This window comes from Leptopilina boulardi, unplaced genomic scaffold (genome assembly GCF_019393585.1).
Source record: "Leptopilina boulardi isolate dan_hultmark-lab unplaced genomic scaffold, ZJU_Lbou_2.1 LbouV2_330, whole genome shotgun sequence".
Taxonomy (NCBI): Eukaryota; Metazoa; Arthropoda; class Insecta; order Hymenoptera; family Figitidae; genus Leptopilina; species Leptopilina boulardi.
Window position 1 is genome coordinate 293,630 of NW_026137897.1, and position 16,031 is coordinate 309,660.

The 16,031-nt window shown below is 25.6% G+C and overlaps 2 protein-coding genes across 8 annotated transcripts in view; both read left to right on the top strand.

The window, feature by feature from the left end:
* The first annotated feature begins 19 nt into the window (after positions 1 to 19).
* On the top strand, positions 20 to 2,493 carry LOC127285283 (uncharacterized protein CCDC198-like). The gene is made up of 4 exons (XM_051311218.1): positions 20 to 708; positions 1,219 to 1,416; positions 1,624 to 1,793; positions 2,348 to 2,493. The coding sequence occupies exons 2-4, from the start codon at positions 1,281 to 1,283 to the stop codon at positions 2,408 to 2,410; spliced, it is 369 nt and encodes a 122-aa protein (XP_051167175.1). The 5' UTR covers positions 20 to 708; positions 1,219 to 1,280; the 3' UTR covers positions 2,411 to 2,493.
* Positions 2,424 to 16,031, top strand: part of LOC127285278 (PAS domain-containing protein cky-1) — a 20,778-nt gene continuing 7,170 nt past the window's right edge. Inside the window, exons 1-13 of one of the 7 annotated variants that reach the window (XM_051311202.1) lie at positions 2,424 to 2,497; positions 2,958 to 2,993; positions 4,450 to 4,605; positions 5,779 to 5,910; positions 6,335 to 6,913; positions 8,119 to 8,300; positions 11,514 to 11,575; positions 11,894 to 11,995; positions 12,318 to 12,494; positions 13,829 to 14,013; positions 14,533 to 14,639; positions 14,731 to 14,884; positions 15,014 to 15,695. In XM_051311202.1, the coding sequence (XP_051167159.1) occupies positions 6,903 to 6,913; positions 8,119 to 8,300; positions 11,514 to 11,575; positions 11,894 to 11,995; positions 12,318 to 12,494; positions 13,829 to 14,013; positions 14,533 to 14,639; positions 14,731 to 14,884; positions 15,014 to 15,695 (1,662 nt within the window). In that variant the 5' untranslated portion in view covers positions 2,424 to 2,497; positions 2,958 to 2,993; positions 4,450 to 4,605; positions 5,779 to 5,910; positions 6,335 to 6,902. Of the gene's footprint in view, positions 2,498 to 2,957; positions 2,994 to 4,449; positions 4,606 to 5,778; positions 5,911 to 6,334; positions 6,914 to 6,945; positions 7,090 to 7,509; positions 7,654 to 8,118; positions 8,301 to 11,513; positions 11,576 to 11,893; positions 11,996 to 12,317; positions 12,495 to 13,828; positions 14,014 to 14,532; positions 14,640 to 14,730; positions 14,885 to 15,013; positions 15,696 to 16,031 lie in introns of those variants that run through there. The other 6 variants (XM_051311205.1, XM_051311206.1, XM_051311207.1 and 3 more) reach the window with 6 other exon arrangements.

Genomic DNA, 16,031 nt, shown 5'->3' on the forward strand with positions numbered 1-16,031 from the left:
AATATCGAATTTTTTCAGTACGGTTAAATTTAATGTAAACTATTTATACATTGTAGAAAAGTTTACTAGTCTTTTAGAAGAATAATTACAATTGACACTATAAATTGTTTCTGTCACGCAATACAAATCGATTGTTTTTGCTTTTGGAAAAAGTCATATTTTATTTTTCCATTTGAATTTAATATTTTTCATACACATTTTTTATGTAATTTATAGAAAAGAAAAATTATGAAACAAAAATTATTTTTTGAATTTTTCTAGTAAATTTAAAAAAAAATTTTTTTTTAGTAGTAAAATTCCTGTTTCAGTACATAATGTTAAAATGTGCAGTATATAATTTAAAGTATGTTTGTTTTAAAAACTTGGAATTTATTATGATTCTGAGTTGACTTTTTTTTTTGTTAACAAATAAAGGGAAACATAAAAGTTTCCTGGAAACCGTTTGAATAGAAGTTAGGAGGCACCTGTATTTTTTTTTTTTTATTTTTTTTTTTTTTGTATCGACGATGCATTGCGTGGTCAATAAATATATTCACGTGTCCCTCTGTGCGCAACTTGATAGATAGAAAAACCACACAGAACTCATGCAAAAGCGGGCAGTTGATTATTCTCACCCTTCCTTGGCAGTTTGACCCGCATGGAGGGAAAAATGTGAAAAAAAAAAGTTCATTCCGTATTGAGTCGCTTCATCGATTTGAAACAAGTCTAGTGAGTTGACATTTTTTATTATTTATTTTATTATTATTTTATTTATTATTTTATATTTATTTTAATTATTATTACTTAATTATTGTTAAATTATTTTTATCAAATTGTAAACGTTCTCCAGTATATTATATGGAGAAAAATGGAAAAACGAATAAAGTAAATTTTACTATTTCTATAGTAAAAATTGCCAGAAATGCGCAGAAACTGTGGACAATTCAAATTTTACTTTTAAAGTATTAAAAGTTACTTTATTCGTTTTTTTTATTTTTCTCCGTGTAGTTTGAAACTTTTTTTTAATTTACAAATTTTTAAATTATACATATAATTCTTATTATATTTATTATTTATAATAAATAATTATTTATAATTTTGTCTATAAAAAAATTTTTAATTGAATTTTAATTTACTTATTTTATTTTTAATGTTGGTTTTTAGAAATTTTTTGTTACTATTATCATCGTATAAGATTTCTTTTGTGTTTAATGCATTTTTTTCTTTCTTCTGCGACAGATATAAAACCATTTGATTATACTTACCTTGAAACAAATGGGAATAAATGAAGTATTTTTGAGATGGGGTGTGGATCGAGTACCGACGTCGTAAAAAACACTATTTACAAACAAGAAGAAGTACTATCGTCTGAGAATTCAATTCCTAATTCACGAAGTTCACCATTGCACGACAACAACAATACAAAGTCAGCTTTGCGTAGGTTTTTTTTTCTCATTGATAAAGAAGTATTATTTTTTTTTAAAAAAAGTTAAATAATATTAATTATTATTAAATAATTGAAAATTGAGATTTTTTTCTATTTTCTATTTTAACTTTAGGGAAAATATATTCAAATTAGGTGATTTATTTATTCGAGAAAAAGTAATTATTTGATGGGAAATGAATATTTTCTTTTTTTTTCAGGTCAACCCTTGGCTTTTGAAGTGCCTATAAATGATGAAGAAAAGTCTATAATTAAGAGGCATCCTCCAATAAGATTTCAACGACTCGAGGAGCAACAGTTGCCACAGCCTGAGGTGACCTTGGAACTGTTGCAAAAGCGACAGGCAGAGGCTGAAATAAGAAGGCGTAGGGTAAGATGTTCATCTTGTAATTAAGCACCACCCGTTTCATAATTGCAAGACAAAATTCTTCATCTTCTGTTCATATATACAAGTGATAGAGTAAACCATATTTCTCTTTTTTTATTCAACGATTTTATTTTTCCTCATTTTTTTCAAATATCAATTGCAAATTTTTCCACCAAATTAAATAATTTCAAAAAATTTTTATCACGAATTTAATTTATTTAAATAAAATTTATTTTTTATTTTTGTAATTTAGTTATTTGTATTTTTGTAATATATATATAGTTTTCTAATTTTAGTACCTTGGTACGAAGGGATTTCTTTCCTTTTGTATGTAAATATTTATTTTATTTATTTAATTATTTGTAATTTAATTATAAATTACAGAACGTTATTTATTATTTTTTTAATTATTTATTTTATTTATGAATTACATGACCTTATTCTTGTTTCGTGTTGAATGTTAAAATATAGTTAAATGAATTTAGAAGAAGTAGAGAAAGAGAGAGAGAGAGTATTAAAAGAAAAAGAAAATATTTGTAAATCCACTTTTCTTTCAGATATTACTCACGAGGGTGCAATCTGCTCAACAATTTCAACAAAAAATTCGCACTACATCGTAACTCGAACAATACTTTCACGCTGTGTTATTGCCAAGTTTACGATTTATTATCAAGTTTACCCATATAGGTAAAGCTGTTCGACGTCATGTAAGTTTCTGTTATAAAATTCTTATCTACAATATTTTACTTCAACGGTTCTCTTTAAAATGATGATAATTCTCTAAAATAGAAAAAATGTACATAACACTAAAAAAAGTTTGTAAAAAAAAATATTGATTTTTCTTTTTTTTTAAGAAAAAAAGAAAAGATAAATATACATTTATGAAGGAAAATTCAACGTCTTTATTTAAAATGAAAAATCCTTTTTATTTAATTTTTTTATTTAAAATTTTTTTTGTTATGTATAGTTTTTCCATTACTTTACAATTTACCAAATTCAGTTTAATTATGTAATTTTGTTTCTTAAATAAAATTTTAATGAAAATATTTTTCATTAGAATTTTATTATTTTTTTTTTGTAATTTATTTATTTATTTTTCAGTTACCTTTTTTTTGCTATACACATTTACTGTTCTATTTATATTTACGTTTGAAAATTTCTTTTCAGCTTTTGAACTTTAAAATGATTCTTTCGCGTAATGAGGTGAGGTGCACTTCGATATATAGAAAATATATTTATACTAATACTAAAATATTCAGTGACTCTTGTTACTTTCGCAAATAACAGATGAGAGATTCATATACAAAATAAATATACAAATATTGATTCGCGTCCCGCGAGAGAGACCCCAAAGGAAAAAAAAAGTGTAGGGTCAGTGACTGGGGGAATGAAACAACATTTTATTGACTTTTACTATATATATATATTATATAGTTCAATTTTTATCTGATTAATTTTTACATTGTTTTCCTTTTTTGTCTTCTTGAATTGTATATTTTTTTTCGTTCTATTTTCCTAAATAACAATTTCGATTGAAATTAGATTACAATGTATTTTCAAAAGAAGGGAAAATTATAATCGTCCTGAATTGAAATTCACTGGCTTAACGTGTTTGCTGAAATCAGCTAAATGAACGTTTTCAATGTAGTATTATATCGATTTCTTTTTTCCAAGAGTCAGCAATGTTTGAACAGTCCGGAAGAGTTAGTTCAATGGATAACTTTTTTCTTTTCTTTTTTTTTTGATCAATTGTGGTTTTTCTTTTGTAAAATCTATTTTTCAATGGAAGTTTTATTTTACCTTTGTGGGTTTTTTTTAAATTCGTCAAGAAAAAAAGGTTAAATTTTCCATTTTTTGTGTTTTAATTATTGAAATTTCGAAAATAGGAGGAAAAATATTTTAATTTTGTAAAAGTTCCAAAAAATAGATTTTTTTGCGGTGCGCATGAATTTTTCGATAAAAAACATTAATTAGAATTTTTATTTTAACTTTATGTTATTTTTACTGAACAAAATTTTTAGCTACCGAAATTTTTGTCAGAATTTTTATTTTACAGTAATTTTCTTCACATATATGACTTTTTATATGTAAAAGAAATTTTAATTTAACGAAATTTTCATTCAAGAGAATTTTTAAATGACAGAAATTCAATGAATTTTAATTTATACGAATTTTTAATGCGTCGAATTTTCATTTGTACGAATTTTTAATAGGTCGAATTTTCATTTGTCCAAAATGACAAATGTTTAAATAAAAAATCGATAGAAATATTTCGGACAAATGAAAATTTGGTGCCTTAATAGATTAGATTAGATTTTATTTCTCCATTGTGTACTTTTTATAAATTTTGTGCCTTATTAATTATATAAATTAAAAATTCGGACAAATTAAAATTCGATGAATTGGAATTTTTGGTCATTTAAAAATTCGAATCACATAAAAATCAATTGAATGAGAATTCTGATAAATTCAAAATTCGAAAAATTTATCTAAAATATAATTTCTATTTCTAAAAAAAATTCTTGAAAATGGAAATTCTAATTATTGGATATTATTAATTAATGGAATTAATTTATTTTTTATGAAATAATCATGCGCTTTGGTAATTAATACAATTTTTCATTTTAAGTTAATATTTGTATTTTTCTTTTGTTTACAGTTTATTTGGATCTTTTAAACAAAATTGGATTTCATTAAAATAAAATTTGTGTTTAATGAATGTACGAGAGAGAGAAAATCGAAATAATTTCGAAAATTACGAATTAAGGACAACGAGAAGACTTTGGATTCTATGGAAAATCGAAAATTTTGCGAGGTATTTCAATATAATAATAATAATAATAAAAAAAATAACAGGACTTAACTATTTAGAAACCATTTACAGGACGGAATTTATATTCTCGCATTTCTTTTTTTTTTTATTTAAAAAAAAGGCGACCCTCTGAAGTAGTAGGTATCTGACGAACGTATCTGAGATACTTGTATCTAGATATTATACGGTACCGGTCTCGCGTATATATATATAAAGCCGCTCGCGTAAAGCGAATGCAAGAAGAGACATTACAAAAGTAGTGGGAGGCGATCGTGACCCGAGCAAGAGGAAGAGAGAATAAATGATTAAATATGAGAGTAAGAGAGATGAGACTAGTGACTGAGTCAGTAGTAAAACGAGCGGAGTGAGTGGGTCAGCAGCGAGAGAGCAAGAGCCGAGAGTTGTAATCGGGCAAAAACGAGAGGGTGGAACGAAGAGAGAACGATGTGAGGGTGGCTGCAAGTGAGAGGGAATGACTCAGGGCACTTGAGGTCGAAAAGAAATACATAGTGATTCTTACGGCGAATCGAGTTGGATAGACACAGAGGAGAGAGAAAGAAGGAAAAAGAGAGAGAGAGAGAGAGAGAGAGAGAGAGAGAGAGAGAGAGAGAGAGAGAGAGAGAGAGAGAGAGAGAGAGAGAGAGAGAGAGAGAGAAAGCGAGTGCAAAAGAGCCAAGTCTCTTGATCTTAAAAAGGCTTAGGAGAGAAAAAGAGAGATATATATATAAAATAAGAGAGGGAGGAATGCTATTAAATTCTTGAGAATTTAGATAAGGAAAATCTCGGGTTTGAAAATTCTGTTTTTCCTTTCGGATAGTAAATTTTAGGAATTTTGTAAATTTCGTATTAGAATTTCATTAATTTCTATACAGTAATTGAATTGAAAAATCCAACTAAATTGCTTTTATTTATTCATAAAATTTATTTGTTATATTAGTTTTGTTTTCAGTTTTTACTTTTTGTTTTATTTTTTTTAAAATAAGTTTTCTTGTAATTTAAATTCAATAAATTTTCTTCTAATTCGTTCCTTTTTTTTTCTTAATTACTTTTGGATTATAAAAATATCGTCAATTGTTTTTAAAATTAATTTTGATATTTTAAGAATAAAACTTCCTCTTGAGGAAGCAATCATCAAATATATCAATATTTTCATTGGAAAAAAATTTGTTTTTATAGAAATTGGACCAATTTGGAACTAAAAAGCCGCAGATGCAGAACAGTTTGCAGAAGAAAAACTTATTTGTCACACTTTTGGAAATCAACAGCTTTTTTTGAGATGAATGAAAATAATTTAAAAAAATTAAAAAGGTATTTAAAAATTATTTTTGATCCAATAATTAGCAAATTTTTTTAAATAATTAAATTATAAATTGTAATTTAATATTATAAAATTGAATATTTAGAAAGAGAAATAAAGTTGTAAAAAATAAAATTCAAAAATTAACAATTTTCTAAATAATTTAATTAGAAAAAATTGAATATTTAAAAAGAAATACTTTTTTTTTAAAAATATTTCAGTTACAAAAAAATTGAATGTTTAAAAACAATTGAAAATTTTTTCAGTTATAAAAATTTAAAAATAATTGAATTTCTTTTTCAAAATAGAAAATTGGATTCATTTTTTGGAAAAAAAATTGGATTCTTTTTTTTTTTTTTAGAATAAAAATGTGAATCCCTTTTTTTTCAAATAACGAGAGTCACGTCTCATTATTATGATTATTATTTTCCGTAGGGAATTTTTCAAATTCATTATCAAACTGACCGAGGTAATTCCACGCGAAGAGATGACCACATGGGATAAGGAAGAGGTAAAAGCGAGGATGAACAAAAATAAAGTGTATCGATGGGAAAATTGGTTGAAGAGAGAAACAAATATATTTACCGAAGAGAAAGAAGAAACATAAAAAAAAGAGGGTTGCAGAGGGGAAACGAAGAGAGCAAGCGGTGAACATATACGAGTGAGCGAATAGCTAAGAAAACAAGATATTGGGGGTGGGGTATTTGGAGAGAAAAAAAAAAAAAAGTAGAAGGAGAAGACTACGGACGACGACGACAACGACGACGATGAAGAAGAAGAAGAAGAAGAAGAAGTTGAAGGTGGTGGTTGGTTTGGAGGAGGAAAAGAACGAAGCCAGGAGAACCAGCCTCCGCCGCAAGTAACCACGTGTTCAGTATAGTAGCGCGTTATGACCCGGATGTTAGATTGCAGCTGCAGTTTCGCGAGAACCTGCCGACCCGGATGTCCCTCTCGACGTCGTTTAACCATCCTCCACTAATGTCCTCCTCCTGGTCATCGAAATATGTTCAATCGGTAAGTCCACGAGTTTATTTCCAATCAAAAATGTATTTGTTTTGCCCCCTTTTATTTCGATGTCATATTTAATTATTTTTATCCCAAAGACGCGTTTTTTCGCGAGTGTTGCCTTTATTTGGTGATTTAGTGGAAAAATTCGAAATTTTGGACATTATAAGCTTTATGGAGCTGGGGTGAGTAGAGTTGAAAAAAAAAAAAAAAAAAAATTCATTTCCTCGAGTTTCTCATTCAACAATTGTTCTTAGAAGGTAAAAAAAAAGGAAAGAAATTTTCATCTATTTTTTCTATTTATAATATTTAAATTTGCTGCTTTTTAAAATTTCTTTCCATTTATTTATTTATTTATTTTTTTTTTGTTTTGAAATGATTTGGAAAAAGTAAATTATATATGCAATCGGACAAAAAAATCTTTATTGTTCAAACGATTCTATTTTTTTTTCTTTGATAAAAAAGACAAATGTTTTTTTATATTGGAAAATCTAGTAAAATTTCTTATTGTCTATTAGAGAGATAGACCAAATATTTTTTTATTGGATTGATAAGAATGAAACTAAACAATATTTTTTTTTTTCCAACTGATTGTGGGAAAAGGAAAGGAAAGGAAAAAAAAAAGTTTCAGTTGAAAAAATAAAAAAAAAGATTTTCTAAAGAATCTTAAGAGTTGCTCGTTTAATTAATATTAACATTTTGGATCTGGAAAATAAATCTATAAATTTTCTGTTATAAATAATGGATAGGTAAACATTGACCATTAATCATGAATTAAACATGAAGTTATTTATTCCTATATGTATATATATATATATATATATATATATATATATATATATATATTCGTTATCGTTTACTCTGAAATTCCCATAAACTGAAAGTTATTTTTTCAACTTATATTTAAAGTTCAAATCTTAACAATCTTATTTTCAATATTTTAAATTAATTACTAGAATAAATTTCGCCATTTTTTCAGATTTATTAAAATTTTTTTTTTATTAAGATAAGATTAAATTGTTATTGTTAATTATATGTATTTCTAAGGCATTAAAAATTGTATTCTTTTTTTGTTAATTACTGTTTAATGCAATTTTTTTGTAAAGAATGAAAAAATTGCGAAATTAATAATAATTTATTATGTAATTAATGTGATATTATTAACAATGTGAATTAGCATCATAACGAGTGATAATATTGACTTTTGCTTGAAGGATAGATGCGAGCAAGTCGACGAAAGGTGCGAGCAAATTACGAAGGGACCTGATAAACGCAGAAATCGCGAATCTACGTGATCTTCTGCCTCTTCCGCCTTCAACGCGACAGAGGCTCTCTCAACTTCAACTTATGGCATTAGTTTGTGTCTTTTTACGTAAAGCCAACTATTTTCAGCACGGTGAGAAAGACATTTTTTTTTTTTTTAATTAATTAACATTCATTTTTTTTTTTTTTTAATTTAGAAATTGGAAAAATTTTACTAAAAACAATTTTGTCGTTAAGATTCAAAAAATTTTAATATTCAAGATTTAAGAAAGTTAAATTTAATTTAAAAAACTTGATTTAAAAAATTTATTTTTAATTTAAAAAATTTAATTTTCTAAATAGAAAAATAGCGTAGAATTGAAAATATTTTAAAAATTCTAAAATTAGAAAAAACCAAGGAACAAAATACAAGTTATCAAAATGTTCGTAAAATATAAATATAAAAAAAATTATCTTCATTTTTACCTTCGCATAAAAATTATTTTACTTTTATTATTGATTTATTTTACTATTTATTTTATTTAAAATAAAAATTTACATTTAAAATAAGTAATAAATAAAATAAATAGTAAATAAAATAAATAATAAATAAAATAAACAATAAAGTAAATAATAAATAAAATAATAAAATGCTCGAATAAATAAAATTTTAAATAACAAACTAAAATGACAAAAACCCCGGGGGGAAGGGGGTTAACAGGAATACCTTGATTTAATATAGATTTTAAAAGCATTGTTCCATTTGAGTACAATGTGTCCTCTCACAGTAAAATGAGGTTCATTTTTTTTTTATAGAAAAAATATTTTTCTTTTTTACCCTCCCGCAAAAGTTTGCAATATATATATATTGGTTTTTGTATCTCATTCTATCTTTGTGTTTCATGTAAGAAAAAAATATCGTTTACTTGTGGCGTAAGAACAATAGAAAGTACAATCTGTTTCAAAAGTGGCTTGGGGGTGCCCATGTATCAAGAGAGAAAGAGAGAGAGAAAACATTGGGTCACGAATCAAAAGATTATGAATTCAAATATAACCCCGGCTTCTCGATTACGTGGAAAATTTCATTTTTTCGTTTATTTATGTACATATACGAATATTAATATTGGTCGATAAAAAAAAAATTTTACCATTTAAAAATAAGTAGACAAAAAAAAGAAATCGAATTATTAGTCCAAAAAAAAAAAATGGGAATTAAAACGAAATAATTTTTTTTATTTTTATTAGCTATCAAAAAAATTGAAATTAAAACGGAATTTGTTTTTTATAAACGAAATAATTATTTCGTTTTTATTTTCTTTTTTTTTATTTGCTACCAAAACAAAAATATGGGAATTAAAACGGAATTTGTTTTTCAAAAACGAAATATTTTTTACGTTCAACTAATAAATTTTACTTATTCAAATTTTTTTCGGTAGGATAAGAATGGGAATTAATATTTTTTTTTTTTGAAAATTACGTTAAAATATGCATAGTCGAATTTCTATTCTCTTCTTTTATAAATATATTTATATTATTATAAACCAGTGTTGTAAGTTCTGGTTTCGATTTTCTCCCCTGTCATTATGAAATATTTCACATCCACTTCTTACAATGGATAAAATGACGCTGAATTATTATAAGTACTTGGTATTTCACTTCAAGCTCCTTATCCTTAAACGCCGATTCTATAAAACCCACAAAGGTTTCGTAGTAGTCTCATAATGAAAGTTTGATGTGGAAAAAAAAAAAAAAAAATTGTTTCCACCAAAGTGCAGCCATTTACAATGTTACAACATTATTCTTGAGAGACGCGAGGAGAAGAAAATATTGACTGTGTCGATTATCCTTGATTCTTAGCGGCGGACAATTTGATTTAGAAAATAATTCCTTTTGCCTCGCGAGGCACATATATCGCGATTTTTCCGTACATTGATCCTTAACATTAGAAATCGATATAAAAAATCTCAAGTCAATATTTAATTTCTTTTTTGTTCATTAAAATTTAATTTTTTAAAATATTTTTTTCCCAAAAAATCTCAAATTAGAAATTTAATTATCAAAGTAAAAAAATTTGAATAAAATAATTATTTTTCAAATTGCAATTTATAAAAATTGGGGAATTTTTTTTATTCTAATTTTTATTTTAGAGATATTTTTTTGGAATGTAAAATAAAAATTAGAAAAACAAAAAAATAATAATAATTTGATAGAGGAAACGATATAATAGACTAATATATAGAAATTGGTATATTATAATTGAACGTAGTATAGAGAATATAGACGAGACCAGACATAAGGTAAAGGCAAGAAGGTAAGAACCGCGGGCGCGTTCAAACTCCGCGAAGTCTAAGCGCGAGTTCCGGGTGATCCGCTGACCTCTCGGCCTCTGCAACAACACTCTCACGCTCCTGTAACCCATACTCCCCCTTATGTCCCCTTCATTCTGCCTCCCTCTGTTCCCTCCCACCCTATCTTTCTCCATAGGGGACTATGGTATCTCCCATAGTGTGCCCTCCTACCGCGATGCAAAATCCAAGCGCCAACGGAGCATTGCATTCTTCGTGAAAAGTTTTCCTAAGCGCCAACCTCTTATATATCGACGAAAATTTAAAAAAAAAAAAAAAAGAAAACTTAAATTTTTTTTCCCCTCCTTTTTTTGAATTGTAGAATTTTCTAAAAAGATTTTCGAAATTTTCCCGAGGGACTGATACTGAAAATGATACTAAAAGAAATAAATTTTTTTCCCTTTTTTTATAATTGTAGAAAATTTTTGATAAAGATTTTCGAAATTTTCCCCAGGTACTGATACTGAAAATGTTTCAAAAGAAATAAATTTTTTCCCTTTTTTTATAATTGTAGAATTTTTGATAAAGATTTTCGAAATTTTCCCCAGGGACTGATATTGAAAATGATACTAAAAGAAATAAATTTTTTTCCCTTTTTTTATAATTGTAGAATTTTTGATAAAGATTTTCGAAATATTCTCCAAGGACTAATATTAAAAATATAACTAAAAGAAAAAAAAAAAATTTCCTTTTTTTTTTAATTGATAGAATTTTTTATAAAGACATTCAAAATTTTCTCCAGTGGCTGATACAAAAAATGATACTAAAAATAATAAATAGTAAAAATTTACTTAAAAACAATGGAAAAAAATTTTCTGTTTGGAGTTACCTTTTTTCGATTTAATTTTTTTCGGTAAATATTTTTTTCACGAAAATGAATAACGATTTTTTTTTTAAGGAGCGAAAAAAATTTGAAAAAAATGGTATTTGTATTATTATTTAAATAGAAATAGAAAATAATTAAAAATTTACTTAATTGAAAAATTGAATTTAATATTGAAAAATATTTTTTTATGTTTCAGCCCTGAAAAGCAGCCCCGCGGATTCGTCAAATATCCCGACACCCAATATAGGATTTTCCAAAGTAAGTAAAGAATAGCAAAAAAATGAAGAAAATTAATTTTTTTATTTTTAATAATTAAAATAAAATAGAAAAGATTTCTAATGTAGTGATAATAATAATTATTATATTATATTAGGAAGAAAATGAATTCGTCTTGAAAATACAAAAAATAAAATCAAAAACTACTTTTTTTGTGTAATTTTGAGAAAATATTTTCTAGAATTGCGAAATTGTAAGAATTTATTTTTTTTGCCATTCTTTGTAATATTGAATTACAGTTAAAACTAAAGTGCATTTTCTCTGATAAAAAAAAAAGAAATATATATCTACATTTTTCAGGCCATGTCTGGGTTTATTATGATGATGACGCAACAAGGCAAACTACTGTACATATCTGAAAATGCTGCTGAATACCTTGGGCACTCTATGGTAAAAAAAAACGTAAAGATTGTTTTTCTACATACGCAAAATAATAATTAATTCATCGCAATTCTTTTTTTTTTTATTCGTTTATTAATTAAATATTCGTTTCTTCTTTCTATTTTAAAATCAGTTGATTTAATTTCAAATTTCATTTTTTTTTTTGTTTAATTCATTGATTTTCATCTAAGGAGATATTTTTTAATTAATATAATTATAATTTTATTAATAATTTTAATTTAAAAAAAAAAATTATATCTTTAATAAAAGAAAGTCAGTGGATTGACACATATTAAATAATTTCATATTAGATTTCTTTTATAATTTAAATTTTATTTTGAAGGAGGACCTCTTGATTCATGGAGATAGCGTTTACGACGTGATCGATAAACAAGATCATATGACGGTGCAAAATCAATTGGCTCGAAATAGTCCAACGGCCGATGACAAAAGACTCTTTCTCTGTCGAATTAACGTGTCACGAAATTCTCGTCGACAACTACGATTCGGCGATCAAAAGGTTCGTTATCAAAATAAAAAACATTTCTTTTTATTGTAGAACTCAATTACGCTTTTTCTATTATTTTACTATTATTTTTATTATTATTATTTTATATTACAATTATTATTAAATAATAGTAATAATAATAAAATAACTAACTTTTGGTTGTTTGCTTTTTTAAAATTAAGTTTTAATTTTTATTTTCAAATTATTTGTCTTTGTTTTCTTTAATTTTTAAATTTAACTTTTACTATTTCTCTTTCTCTCTTTTTCTAATAAATTTTCTTTTTAATTTACATTTTTTATAAAAAAGAAAGTGTAAATTAAATAAGTGTAAATAATATTTACACTTTCTTTTTATGAAAAATGTAAATTAAAAAAAAAATTAAATTATTTTACTTTCTTGAATATTTTTTTTTTCTTTCGTTTGAGAAAAGATGGGATTGTTTTCTTACTTGAAAAAAAATAAAATGAAGATTAAATTTTTTGAAAAGAAGAGGAAAAAAAAAGAGTGAGTGAGGGAGAATTTGGCTTTTATATTTTGTAGAGAATAGAATGCTTTGTATATATTAATATTGCGGGAAGAATAAATGTCTCTCTTTCTCTCTTATTTCTTGTTTCTCGCTGGAATGTTGTAACCGCTATATTGCTACGGCGACGAATTACGCGTAAATAAGCATGCTGCCGGGATTGCTAATCTTCCACGTTCTGATTGGAAAAAGTAAAAGCTTCGCACTGTCAGAATCCATTATGTATATATATATATAAATTTTTACAATATATTCATACTCGTTTCATTCATTTCTTTATAACAGACATTCGGACAAATTTGGTTTTCTCTTTAAATCTGACTTGATCCGCAATGAAGTATTATTTAATCCTTATGCAAATAATCTCTTTTATACAAGAATAACTCCTTCCGTTCTATCATTCATTTTTATAGTATTACGACTATTATTTATTTTTTTTTTTTTATTTTTATTTATTTTAATTACCTAAAAGACGGTATTTTTATTTAATAAAATTATTTATTAATTAGATTAGATTTATTTTCTCCATTGTATAGAATTTTTTTCCCTCAAACTAAAAAAAACTAATAGTGAATAAATATAAAGTAAATGACAAAATTGAAATACGAAATTAAAGTATAAATTATTTAATATTTATTATTTAATAATTATTGTTTAATATTTAATAAAATTGTACAAATTATTATTAGATTGGAAATTTTTTCGACACTTATTGAATGTGGAAAGGTTTTTTTTTTCGATTTAAATTAATTATTTAGTTGAAGTAATAAATTTTGAATTATATATATAATTATTGTAATTAATTAATTTATTGTATTCTAGGTTGTTTTGGTGGAGGGCCATTATTTGCCATTTGTGCCACTTTGTAATCGTAATGAATCAGTTTTTTTGGCTTCTTGTACCCCAGTGGTTCTTCCTGAGACAAGAGAAAGTGTCGTTCAAGGCGCCACGAATATTTTTACCACCATTCATTCAATGGACATGAAGTATCTTCACATTGATAAAACGTACGCGGTATTTATTAATTTTGCAACAAAAATTATCATTAATTAATTTCAAAAATTCTTATTTATTTAGAATTAAGAAAAAAAACTGGAAATCAGAAAGAAAACAGAATTTTTATTTTTAAAAAACCTGATTGAAATTTTATATTTTTAATTAATTGAAATTGTTTTCAATCAGGAAATGGGAATTTAATTTTTTCTACAAAAGTAGATCGATTTTAATTTCTTTAATTTTGATTTTTTATTTCTAATTTAGTTACTTTAGGTGAAATAATTTATTTTCATTTAATTTTTTTTTTGTTTTGATTTATTTTTCCCATTTTGTACTTATTACGAAGTTTTACAAATTTTTTTTCCTGAAAACTTAAAAAAAACTAATAATTTAGTTTATTAGTTATAAATTATATTACTTATAAATTACATTAGTTTAGTTACTTTAGCGTAAATATTACAAATAATTTTATTGGCGAATAATTCTAATTTAATTAAGAATTTCTTCTTTTTTTTTTTTTGCGAAAAAAGTGCAGAAAGTCATATGGAATATAGTCGTTCTGAGCTGGTCGGTGTTTCCTGGTACAATCTTCTTCACTGGGATTGCATACGAACAGCTTATTGTAAACATCAAACTGGTAATTAATCACATATTACAAAAAATCAATTTCAAAAATTAGTATTAAATTTTAAATTAATTTAAAAAAAAATCCAAAATTGGATTCACAGTCATTCAATCGGATCAAGAGCGTTCGAGTACAGCATTATTGAGGCTACAAAATCGTTCCGGGAGATGGTTTTGGATACATTGTGTTCTTCAAGTCAAAGATAGTTCTGAAGAGTGTCAGCATCCCATTATTGTTTGCACCAATCAAGTATTAAGGTAGAAAAATTTCGATCCGAAAAAATTACTAAATTTTATCAAATTTTTTGTTTCTTCAATTATTTATGTAATTTGTTTCAATTTTTTTATATATATATTTTTTTTTTGAAATTTATTTTTTATTTGCAGCGAAAAAGAGGCGGAAGTGATGCGAGCGAGTACCTGGCTCTATCAGTATTCATCCCAATCGAAGTTTACCTATGGTATTTGTCCAACAGGACAAAATCAAACAATTCCCTATTCGCATCATCATCATCATCATCATCACGATTATGTGAGATCGAGTTTTATTCCCGAATCAGAATCGTCGCCATCGTATCCAATTGAAGAATCGTGGAAGGATCGTCCTGTTAAATCTGAGGGCGATTATGTAATGCCAAAATGTGGAAGATTAACAAGCGAAGAAGCTGAACCTGTTGATATGTCAATTAATAGTTCCACGGAACATGAGAATAGAATTCTTCATCATTCGCTTGTTCATTCGTCATCATTAAATTTTACTCCAAAATCACATCATCATCATCATCATCATCATAAGGTACAACAACAAAAATGTTTGACAAATTCTGTTTATAGATCGAAATTAACACATGTTCCTAATCAATTTACAACTGGCGATACGAATAAGTATAATATCATTGATTTGGATAAAGGACATGTGGAGGGTTGCGATAATAGAAATTATTCTCATAAGCGATTGGTGGTGAAACCATTGCCACAAATGACAGAACCAACCGATTCTGTCGAACATTGGAGCTCGAGTCCATTATGGTCCGATACTTTGCAAAGGGTACCCGATGTTGTTCACCAGGTTGGTTTCAATTCAGATTCACAAATTATTCAATTTTTTAAATTTTACTTTTTATTTTCTATTTTAGTATTTTTTTTTTTTTGTTTTTTAATTTAATTTTTACCAAACGACAATATTTCGATAAATTAGTTATTTATTTACTTTTATAAACTGGTAAAAAATACTCAATTTTCCCGTAATTTTCTCCTTTTAATTTCTGAAAATTGATAAAATTCTCGATTTTCCCCTTTACATTGTACAGATATTTTTTTAAATTGAATTTTCCTTTATTTTTTTTTTTTATTTATTATTTTTATGAACTAAATTTTAAATTATTATATTTATTCTATTGTTTTT

What these genes read in the sequence shown, in the direction of transcription:
- LOC127285283 (XM_051311218.1), top strand. Translation starts at nt 1,281, where the DNA reads ATGGGGTGTGGATCGAGTACCGACGTCGTAAAAAACACTATTTACAAA. An exon ending in CAATACAAAGTCAGCTTTGC is followed by an intron (nt 1,417 to 1,623) that starts GTAGGTTTTTTT and finishes TTTTTTTTTCAG; the next exon opens with GTCAACCCTTGGCTTTTGAA. An exon ending in CTGAAATAAGAAGGCGTAGG is followed by an intron (nt 1,794 to 2,347) that starts GTAAGATGTTCA and finishes CTTTTCTTTCAG; the next exon opens with ATATTACTCACGAGGGTGCA.